General features: G+C 65.7%; 1 protein-coding gene across 1 annotated transcript in view; it reads right to left on the reverse strand.

Annotated features, from left to right (window-relative positions):
• Positions 1 to 2142: 2142 nt before the first annotated feature.
• FSTL3 (follistatin-like 3 (secreted glycoprotein)) overlaps positions 2143 to 10932 on the reverse strand; it is a 16823-nt gene continuing 8033 nt past the window's right edge. The window contains exons 4-7 of the mRNA XM_014958571.1: positions 8304 to 8582; positions 5257 to 5472; positions 3588 to 3815; positions 2143 to 3482 (exon numbers count right to left, since the gene is read on the reverse strand). Of these exons, the coding sequence (XP_014814057.1) occupies positions 3430 to 3482; positions 3588 to 3815; positions 5257 to 5472; positions 8304 to 8582 (776 nt within the window). The 3' untranslated portion in view covers positions 2143 to 3429. The remainder of the gene's footprint in view (positions 3483 to 3587; positions 3816 to 5256; positions 5473 to 8303; positions 8583 to 10932) is intronic.

A 10932-nucleotide genomic window follows, 5' to 3' on the forward strand; every position in this document is an offset into this window, starting at 1 on the left:
ATCCCATCCCATCACATCCCACCCTGTCTCATCCCATCCCGTCTCATCTTGTCCCATCCCGTCCCACGCCGCACCCTCCCCACCGCGCTACGGGACCCCCCAAACAGGGAACCACAGACACCCCCCGGGGGCAGATGGGCTCCCGGCCACCCCGGCTGCGCTGGCAGAGCCGTGGGGATCCCGTCGAGAGCCTCACCCCCCTCCCCGGCACGCTCGGGCGCTCGCCCCAGAGGGAGCTGGGTGGCCACTGGTGCAGGGGCTGGGACCTGCCCGCGCCCGTACGTGTGCTGAGCTGCTGCCGGGTCTCAGCTGAGAGGCACATGCAGGAGGTGGCTCTGCCTGGCGTCGTGGCCGTCTCCGGGGACAGATCCAGACATTCCCTGCTCCTGGTTGTTTGTTTTCTCTGCAAATTGTTGGCCAGCCGCGGGGCGCAGCCGCCCTCCCCGCCCGGGGGTCCTGCAGGAGGCTGCAGCCGACCACAGCATCCGGCACGGGCCACCTCGCCGCCCCCGGGGGCTCTGCCGGGAGGATGAGGGCCGGGGTTAGGCCAAGAGGATCCCAGAAGCCACCCTCACATCTGTGGTCCCCGTGCTCCCCACACTGGCTGCCACATCCCCTCCGGTCGCAATCCCGGCTCCCTGCTGTGGGGCTTTGCACGGGGTCAGAGGGACACAGCCGCAGGCACCGGTGGCCTTGGGGACACCAGGGGACACCCAGCAAAGGACAGACCCCTGCCAGCCTCCAAGGGAACCCCAAACCCCCGTGGGCTCCTGCCGTGGTGGCGTGGGGCAGAGCCCCCCAGGATGCCGGGGTAGGGCTGCCAGCCCCGGGGCTACTGCGCGCTGCCGGGAGCCCGGGGAGCCGGCGCCTGTCCCGGCTTGTCCCAGACCACCCAAAATCCGGCGGGAAGGAGGCGCCTGACTCACGGCCGTGTTTGGGAAGCTGAAATCTCCCGCTCATCGGCGGGCGCTGACGTCGCCGCCGCAGCCGGTGCCCGCGGGCTCGGCACGGGCCCAGCACGCCAGGAGCTGGGGGGGCCAAACCCCCCGGCCGGGGCAGGCGGAGGATGGCGAGCGGCCTCGGGGAGGAAGGCGCTGCGGGCGGGCTGTAGGGAAAGCCGGGCCACACACCTCCACGGGCAACAAACCCTGGTGCAGGGAAAGTCCTGGTCAGCATTTTGGCAGCTCCTTCACACCATCCCCAAAAAGCAGGGGCTGGGGGGGGCATTGCTGAGCTGGGTGGGTAGAGAGGGGCTGCAGGAGAGCCCCCACCCTGGGTTGCGGTGCCGCTGCCCACCGTGCCCTTTGCAGCTCCAGGGCACACAGGACACCCGGGTTCAAGCCAGGCTGCAGCCCTGGCCGGATCCTGGGGGATGCTCAGCACCCTCCTGGTCTGCAGGGGGGGGGGCTGGGAGCCCAGGGGCCAGCCAGGAGCGAGGGTCTCCTTCCCCCTCACCCCTTCATAACGACTCGGCTTCCCCTGCCTCAGCCCCCTCTTCGTCGGGGTCTCTGTCGGTGCCAGCCCAGCCCCGGGAGCCCCTCGCTGCTGTGGGGGCCGTGCCAGAGGCTGTCTGGGTGGCAGGTCCTGAGCCAGGCACGGGCCAGGGGGGTTCGACCCACACGAGGGTTGGCGGGGTGCGAGGGCTGCCCCCCGGGCACAGGGGATGCGGGGAGGGGGAACCAGGGCAGCTCCCGTGGGGCTGGCAGTGCCAAGCCGCCGGCAGCCGCCTGGGCTCCCGCGCCGGGGCAGCATCGCACATCAGGACCCAATTAATGGCAGGAATTGTTTTGTGAAATACCAAACCCTCACGGCACGGCCCGACATTGGGAACAGATCCATCTGTGTCGCTGGTTGGTGTCTGCTCGTCCCTGCTCCCCACTTTCCTTCCCCTGCAGAGGAAAAACCCCAATGCCGAGCTGGAGCCAACGCAGGGGGAGCGGGGCTGAGCCCCTCACCTGCTGCCGGGGGCTCTCCCCCCCAGTGTCCCTCTGTCCCCCCATCCCTCAGCCCCCCAGATCCCACAGGGGGTGGGCAGCGATGCTTCCCACAGCGCAGCCCCCCAGGACACAGCCCCGGGAGATGCAGCTGCCTCCTGCGGTCCTAGAACTCACCAAAAAAAACAGGACCTGCAGCACCGTTTATTCTTCTTTTAATTATAATCCAAATTGTAACACAGCCGTAAAATGCCCCTAACAACACCAACAGGAAATGTATACGTTCCCATCGCGTCTGCCTCGGGAATCAGAACGCACTCATACAAAAATAGAAAATAGGGTATTTATATATATATATATTATATATATGATATTTATATAAAGGCAAGAGCTTCTTGGTGTCAGAGATGAGATGGTATTTACACAGGTGACAACACACAAAATGAGAGAAGCAGTAAAAATAAATACAGAGGGTGTTGACAGAGCAGGGGGTGCAGGAGGTGGGAGTGTAGGGGGGCAGGGGCTGCGCAGCCGAGAGGGAGCCGGGCTGGGGATCCCCGGGGGGGAGCAGGTAGGGCCATGGGCCCCCTCCCGTCCCCCCCCCACCATGCTGTGCCCCCCACAGCAGCTCTGCAGTGGGGCTGGGAGCCGAGCACCGTCCCGGGGCACCAGGCGCTGCTGCGCCCAGCACTGGCCCTGGGAAGGCCTGGGGGGGCTGCGGACCCCCCTCTCCCCTGGCAGCTTCCCCAGCGGGGAGGGCTCTGGGCAGGCTGGCCCCGGGTGGGGGGCTCTGGGTGAGGGCACCAGCAGCAGCAATGGGCTGGGGGGGCTTGGGGAACGGTGGTGCTGGGCTGCCACGGCATCGCCTCCAGAGGGGGGTGGGAGCCTGGTGTGAATGCGCCCGGGAAAATCTAAAAAACAATGTTTTAACACACACATGCTAAAGCTTTAGGAGAAAAGAAAATAACATACATATATATATATTTTATATATATGTATATAAAAATCTCTCTCTCTCTGCACGGGGATGCAGCCCCTGCTGCCTTTCCTGCCGCTGGCAGCTGGGGCTGAGCCCCTCCGGGGAAGGCGAAAGCGCAGATTCCCTCTAGATCTCGAGGTCCCGGCCAGAAACGTCAGCAGAGTACCAAGAATTCAATCCAAAAATAAATAGGCCCAGGGCTGTCGGCCAAGGACACGTGGGGGGGCCCAAGGCGCAGCAGCACGGACGCCCCCTCCGCGCCGTGGGGCTGTAGGAACAGAGAGCTCTGCCGGGCACCGGAGCATCCCCGGGGGGGTCGGCATCACCCCGGCCACGCGGGCTGGGAGCCCCCTCCCCAGCTGGCAGGGCCAAGAGTCAGGCCCTCTGCGACTGCATAACATACACGGGTATAAATAAGGATCTTTTTTATCTTAATAAATATCAGGTATATGGTTTGTACAATATACACATAATGCCCCTGTCTCTCCCGGGTCCAGCCTCGCGGCGAGGGAGGATTCACACGTAGTTCTCTTCCGCGTTGTCCGACTCCGAGGAGAATCTGGCCACAGCTAGAAATGGAGCAGGAGAGGGGGAGAAGGGGTGAGGGAGGTACGAGGGGTGGCCGGGGGCTGGGCATCCGAGCCCACTGCCCTCCCCCAGGACGCCCCACTCACCTGAGCAGCTCCCGTAGTGGCGCACGCCGATGGAGCGGCCGCGGTGGCAAGTGGCCCGCCGGAGGTGGCACGCCGAGGGGTAGGTGACGTTGTTGTTGCCGCAGAGGGCACGGTCCAGGCTGGTGGGCTCGGGGCAGGGGGCCGTCCGGCACATCACACAGTGGGCACTGCCCGTCTGGTCCACCACGCAGGTGTGGGTGCCAGGGCACACCACGCTGGAGCAGGACTCTGCAGGGAAGCACACACGGCCACGGCTGAGCTGGGGACGGCCACCATCCTCCTGTGGCTCCCTCGATCCGGGCAGGCAGGGGGCATCGCCCCAGGGACCCCCAGCCAGCCCAGGCCCCCTCCTGCCTTTAGCCACCAGGGAACAGAGCGCGGCCGGGGGGTGGAGGGTCCCAACTCCCCCATGGCCGCTGCTCCTGAGGACGGGAGGTGGCCGGGGCTGGTGTCCCGGGTACGAGGGGCTGCCTGGCCCTGCAGCCCCCCCCGGCCAGACCCTCGTCATGCTGGGGGTGGGGTGGGCTGAGCCCGGCTCGGCACAGCGGGACCGGGCTGGGGCAAGCAGCCCCACGCAGGTGCCTTGGCACGGGGAGCAGTAGCCATGGCAGCCCCCGGCCAGAGGGGAAGGGGAGGGTCCCCTGGACCCGACCCAGCCCTGGAAGAGGGGACAGAAGGAGCTGCACAAACAGGATCGGGCCCCGCACAGAGCTCTGCTGGGACCCCCAAATCCTGGGGTCTGCGCAGCCTGCCAGCCCCACAGACCCCCCATCCCGGCACGTCCCCCTGGCAGCGCTGGGGACACGGCAGGACCCACAGCGCTGCCCGACACCGTAAACACTGCACGAGGCCGTCCCTCCGCCCCCCGCTCCTTCCCAGCCGGATTGGAAGGGGATTTGGCATCTGCAACTCCCAACTCGCGTTTCTTGCCCCACATTTCCCTGTGCAGTCCAGAGCTTGACAGGCAAAGCATCTCAGAGAGGAGGGCTGGCAAAAATAATCATAATAATTCTGACAGTTCTTGGCAGGGCAGGGAGGATTGCTGCTCTCTTTAACAAAACAACAAAAAAAAAAAGGGGGCTTGATGTTTGTAAGTGACATTTTACGGACTGTTATTCCTCAGCCCGCAGCGAGGCTCAGCCCCCGTGGCACCGAGGGGCTGTGTTGGCATCACAGGCGGCTCCACTGCCACGTTCCCGCTGGGATGGCCGGGACAGGGCCAGCCAGTGAGGGTGACACTGAGGGACGCGACTCCCCCACGGGTCAGGGGCTGCTGGTGGCTGTCAGCACCAGGCTGGCTGTGGAGCAATGTCCCTCGCCGGGCAGAGAGCCCCCTGTCCCCTCCCCAGGCACAGGCTGGTGGAGCTGCCAGTGCTCGGGGCAGGATGGCTCCTCCCTGGGACACACTGCCCACAGGGGACAACCGGCTTCCCCAGTGGGAAAGGGGAGGATGTGCTTGGACATTCTGGCACAACATGGCCATGGCAGGGTGACCCTTCCTCTCCACACCAGAGCCCCTCACGGTGTGCCAGGAGAGCCCGAGGACCACACTGCCATCCATCCCCTTACAGGCGGGTGCAGCTGGGACCGATCCCACACGGAGCTGGGACACAGGAGGCACAGGGGATGGGGATGGAATAAAACAGGGTGGGGGCACAACAGGACCTACTTTTGCATTTTCCCTGGTACATGACTTCCAGGTCGGGGTGGTCTCTGCACTTGGCCGTCAGCAGGTCGCACTCGTCCCGGTAGGTGTAGCCGTCGGAGCCGCAGACCTGCAGCTTGCGGGGCAGGCTGGAGCAGTCGGGGGCGCAGGCGCACTGGGGACGCCCGTGCTTCATCTTGCAGACCTTGTCAGGGCCACACACCACCCCCTCGCAGCTCTCTGGGGACAGAGGGGACCAGCATGTGAGTGTGCAGCACCACAAGGGAAGGATCTGTGTGCCCAGCCTGGCTGGCACCCCGGGTGGCACCGAGCAGGACAGGGCCAGCATCAGCCCTCGGGGTCCCAAATCCCTCCCGGGGTCCCAACGCACACGCTGACGCCACGCGGCCCCGAGCAGCATCTGGATCTGCTCAGCTCCGCCAAGGAGCAGGTCGTTGGCTGGAGCCCCACACGCTCATCCAGCGCCCGCCCCAGCCAGAGCCCCGGCCCCCGCGCAGCACCAGCTCACTCATTTCTATGGATTTATTTTTTGGAAGGAGACCTTTCTTTTTCTTGTGCAATGGAAAAATCTATCTCTGCAAGGCCCCAGCTCCTCCAGAAGGAACTGGGCTTCGCAAGTTGTCTGGGCAATGCGGAGCGCGGCTCCCACCAGACAATACCCAGCCCTGTTTTGCTCGGGGCCTCCGTGACTTGAACACAAGAGCGGGACGCGGCAGCGAGCGCAGAGCCCCAGACAGGCGGCCGCTTTGTCCCCTGGGTCGCCCCCCGGCCAGCACGGGGGCCGGGTTCAGAGGGTCCGGCCAGCGCCGCCCCAGGGCTGTGCCCACGCCAGCGGGGACCCAGAGGGGCCGGTCACGGACATGGGTGGCCCCGCAGGGAGAGGCAAAGGGGTCAGCACCCACACCAGGGCAGGCATGGGGTCTCCAGCTGGAAGCCCCTCACCCCCGCAAAGCACGCACACAGCCCTTGCCCCACAGGGACCCTTTTGCCCCCCAGGACACAGGCAATGCCGGGAGCTGGGGGGTGCAGGACTGCCTCTGGCACAGGGACACGGCTCCATCGGCACCGCAGGGAGGAAGGTCGGGCAGGACCCAGAATCTTCCCAAGATGGGGATACTCCCCCATCAGGAGGGATTCCCACAGACAGGGTGTGTGCTGGGAGCTTCAGAGGGGGATTTCCCCGCAGGAGAGGGGTCACTTTGGGAGACAGCAGGGGGGGGGGGAAAAGGAGGAAGGGGAAATTCCCCGTCTACTTGGCCCGGCCCTCCCCAGGGGAAATTCCCTGGTGGGACACAGACAGTTCCCGGTTTGCTCCCTGATTTCCATAGCTGGGTCCTGTCCAAGGGAAGGGGAGAGCGGCGGTGGCTGAGCCCCGGCAGCATCCCTGGGGAAATGCACAGGGATGAAACCCCGGGACAGAGGGGCAGCCCCAGGGCTGCCGGAGCAAGCAGAGCCCTCGTTGCCCTCTGCTCTGGGAGGTGGCCACCAGCGCAGGGTCAGGCCATCCCGTCCCAGCAGGGAGGCAGGCAGTGGGACCATCACCCGTGACCCCGACCCCGCAGCCTGGCTCCCCACCCTGTGCCGGGTCCCCGGGGGGGACACAGTGTCCCCAGCAGCTGGAGCAGGAATTCCATCCCCCCATCAGAGACCTGCTGCGGAGCCCCCGGGGCCCGGCCAGCACCTTCCCGTGGGGCCCGGCTGCTGGCGCGGGGCTGGTGGCTGCGGCCCCCGTTATCCTGGAGTAACCTCTGCCGGCCCCGCGCGCCCCGGGACGCAGCACGGCTCATCCGCCCTTTCCAAGGCCTCTGGCGTGCCGGGGCCCGGTGGGGAGCAGCACCAGCTCCATCTGGATGGGACAGGCAGGGGCTTTCTGAAGGGTGGGGAGTCACAGTCTACGTGCCGGCCGGGCTCCCCGGCCCTTTCAGCGAGGGTCCTGCTCCCAGACCCCAATGATCCCCAGGAGCTGCAGCCCCCACTGGGGTCTGTGGCCACCAGCAGTCCCCCATGTCCCCCAGTCTCCCCACAGAGGTGAGGGCAGATCCCTGGGATGAAGCTGCCTGTCCCCACTGCACTCAGCCCCGGGCACGGGGGACCCACACTCCCATCCAGCCCCTGGGGAGGGTCCTGGTGCCACCGGCACCCACCGAGTGGGACCAGCCGTGGGGAGATGGGGCAGAATGCCAGGGCCAGGACCCCACTCAGCCTATGGCACAGGGTGCAACCCCAAGCTGAGCCAGGACGGGGCCGAGGAGCAGTCGGTGCGGCAGCACCAGGGAGTGCAGAAAGGCTGGAAGAAGTGGTTTTGTCAAGAACCTTTTTTTTTCCCTTAAAGCAAATAACGACATGACCTTCCAAAGACCTGCTCCTGCCTACTGCGGTCAGCAGGTCCTCCAGCATGTTCTCACAGGGCCACGCAAGTGCGACTGGGGGATCCGCGCCTCCAGCGCACGCCAAAACATCTGGCGGGGCTGGAACTCACAGCTGGAGAGTTTCCACTTCTGGAACTGCCCGTTACATAAAGCCGTTTCACACACACGCTGGGAGGAGGAAGGGGGAGCAGAGGGGAAGAAATAGATCTTTTTTTCCCTTAAAAAAAAAACCACTTAAGAAGTTTCCCTCTGAGCAGAGCTGGCGAGGGCGGCGGGGGAGGCCACGGCAGAGTTAAGCGGGGAACGGGGAGCCCCAGCTCAGCTCCTCGCACTCGGGGAGCCCAGCCAAGGCCCAGGTCACGCATCCCACTCCGCAGGGGAACAACAGAAATACACACAAAACGAGAGCTGCCAGGGATGGAGTCTGCCCCGAGAGCCCTGGCCCCACGGCAGCAGCCGTCCTGGAGCTGCAGCAGCACGGGGTCGGTGGTCCCTGGGGTCCCTGTGCTGCCCCACACAGCCCAGGCGGGCACCGGAGAGCCTGCTGTGGGGCAGCCCAGCCCCATCGCTGCCACTTCACCCGGGGCTGCGGGCTCTGAGCATCCCCCCAGGCCTCCAAGCATCCTCCCTGAGCAGAGCTCAGCCCCACAGCAGCCCACTGGCCACCACGGCCGCCCTCACCTTTGCAGGGGTGGCAGGTCACCAGCCCCAGGAAGCCCAGCAGGCTGATCTTGTTGCCGGGGTAGGTGTAGTTCGACCAAGCCACGTCCACGTTGCCGTTGGCACAGCATTCCTCCCACGTCACGCCTGTCTTCAGGATCATGGTGCACTTGGCCTCCTTCCCCTGCTGCAGCCAGCAGATCCCACCTGCGGGGAGGGCAGAGGGTGAGGGGCCACCGCGCGAAGGACAGCGAGACCCCCACCACAGGGACCACACCAGTGCCTGGGGACCCCTCTCTCCTGTGGCACAAGGGCTGTCCCAGAGCAGATGTCCCCATGGGGACCCCCCCTGTCTCCATCTCCGTGCCCACACTGCCACCCCAGCACCCTGGGCTGCTGGTAGCCCAGCTCCCCTGGCCAACAGGCTACAAACCCAGGGTTGGCACCGCAGGGATGCACCAGTTATCCCAGCACTCACAAGCGATGCTCTGGGCAGTGATGCGGGGAGGGCAGGGTGGGGGGGGGTCAGCTGCAAGCCCATTGGGCTTGCAGCTGCCCCCCCCCCACCCTGCCCTCCCCGCACCACTGCCGAGCAGCTGCAAGCCCATTGGGCTTGCAGCTGACCCCCCCCCACCCTGCCCTCCCCGCATCACTGCCCATCCCCACAGAGTGGGGGGCTCCATGCTGGTGGGTGCCTGTGCCGTGAGGGCTGGACGCCCCCAGTGTGGGCCAACAGCCCCACGGAGGGGACAGGGACCGTCCCCACGGCGAGTGGGGCCCGACACCCCCAACCTCAGCGAGGAGCATCCAAGGCACCAGCTGGAGAACAGGGCACTTGACACAGCCCTTGGGACGGGGCCAGCCCGGCGGCACCGGATCCCTCTGAGTCAAAAGCCTGTTTGTTCCTTAACCCCACCAGAGAATCAGTTATATTTTTTATTAATTTTTTTTTTTTTTTTTTTTTTTGCATTGAAATGCATGAAGACACCTCCCACACACTGTTTGGTAAAGTCTGTCACAGGGGGATGATGTGTGACTCTGAGTCTTTTTTTTTTTTTTTTTTTTGGTGAGTGATTCCTTTGCAATTTCCGCCTCTGCAAACCAGCCTCTTCTGACGCGTATTTGGGTTCACGCTCTCGTTCGCTGCGTCTGAGGTTTGTTCAACGGCTGAAGATGGGAGGGAGGGTTTGGGAGGAGGGGGACAGATCCTGCCGATGCCGTGCTGGAGTCACTCCCCTCCAAAGCAGGGACTCACCCTGCCCCAAAGCGGAGTCAGCACCCACCTCGGACCCCCGGTGTCCCCCCCGACTCCCTCCCATGTGCCCGGTTTTGGTTGGGCCAGAAGCAGGTGGGGGTCCCAGCCCGGCCCCAGCTCCATGGGGATGGAGCAAACCCTTGGGCTGCAGGACACCTCTGGAAGCATCACGCGGGCCACCACGCCTCTGGCACCGGTGGGTTTATCCTGCGTGGATTTGTCTAAAGGCTCTTTCAAGCCCATTTTTCCTTTACAACACCCCACGACCCTGATTCCACCCCCTGGCACCAAGCTCCCTGGAAGCCGTGTCCTGGCTTTGGGCTGTGGTCGCCCGTGGGCACAGCCCCGCACAGAGCGGTCCCACCCGCCACGGGAGGATCCACGCACCCCCCACCTCGGGGGTACCCCATCCTCGGGGGGTGCCCGTGCCTCAGCCGTGAGGGCACAGCGCTCCCGCACCCATCGAGCGCGGAGCAGCCGGGCTGTGCCAGGGGACACCCCGCGTGTCCCTGCCCGGGCCCTTCTGGCACTCACACTCGACCCTGCGAAGCAGCAAGAGGAGATCCCACGGGCTGGGGCGATGCCAAACACGACCCCGGGGGCCACAGCAGCACCAGGGGCCTCCCCCATCCTTCCCTGACCCCCCACTCGCCACCCCACGCTGGCAGGGGGAGATGGAGACAAACGGGAGCGGGTGAGGGAGAAGATGGAAACTCCAGCGCCGCTGCGGGAGAGCCGAGGCTGGCAGCAGTGCCCACAGCTCGGGAAGGGCAGCTGGAGCCCCGGACCTGGGTGCCCAGATGGCTTCCTTGTGGGGAAAGGGCTACCAAAGAGCCCGGGCACCTCCCAGGCGCCCCCAGAGCTGCCAGCACAGTCAGCCCGGCCGGGAGGGGCTGAGGCTGCGAACTCCACACCCAGACCATGAACCCGCCGCCGTGCCCAGCTCTTCCTGCCCGGCTCACAAAGCTCCGGAGCGGGGATTTCCAGCCCCCAGCCTGGGGAGAGGGACCCCTCCCGGGCAGCCATCCTCAGAGCAACGTGAGGGGGCTGCCGGGGCCAGCCAGGCTGTTGCCCCAGTGGCCCCCGTCCCCGGGCACACAGGGGAGCAGGATGCCAGGGTCGGGCACCAGCTCTGTCACTACACGGGAGGTGTCAGGGGGCCGTGTGGGACCCCCGGTGCCCACTCCCACTGCGGCAGCCCCAGGGAGGGCCAGCCGGGGCACAGGGGACACCTGATGCCACCGCCGGGCACCGGGCACTGCTCCACCACCGCCTGGCACCGAGCACCTCCCGGTAAAACGGGCTCCTGCCGCCGAGAGCCCGGCCCCGCAGCCCGCACCCACCGGGCCGGAGCGGCAGCTGCCGGGAGGGACCGGGGGGGGGACACAGCAGCGG

This window comes from Calidris pugnax, unplaced genomic scaffold (genome assembly GCF_001431845.1).
Source record: "Calidris pugnax isolate Ruff unplaced genomic scaffold, ASM143184v1 scaffold425, whole genome shotgun sequence".
In the NCBI taxonomy this organism is placed as follows: domain Eukaryota; kingdom Metazoa; phylum Chordata; class Aves; order Charadriiformes; family Scolopacidae; genus Calidris; species Calidris pugnax.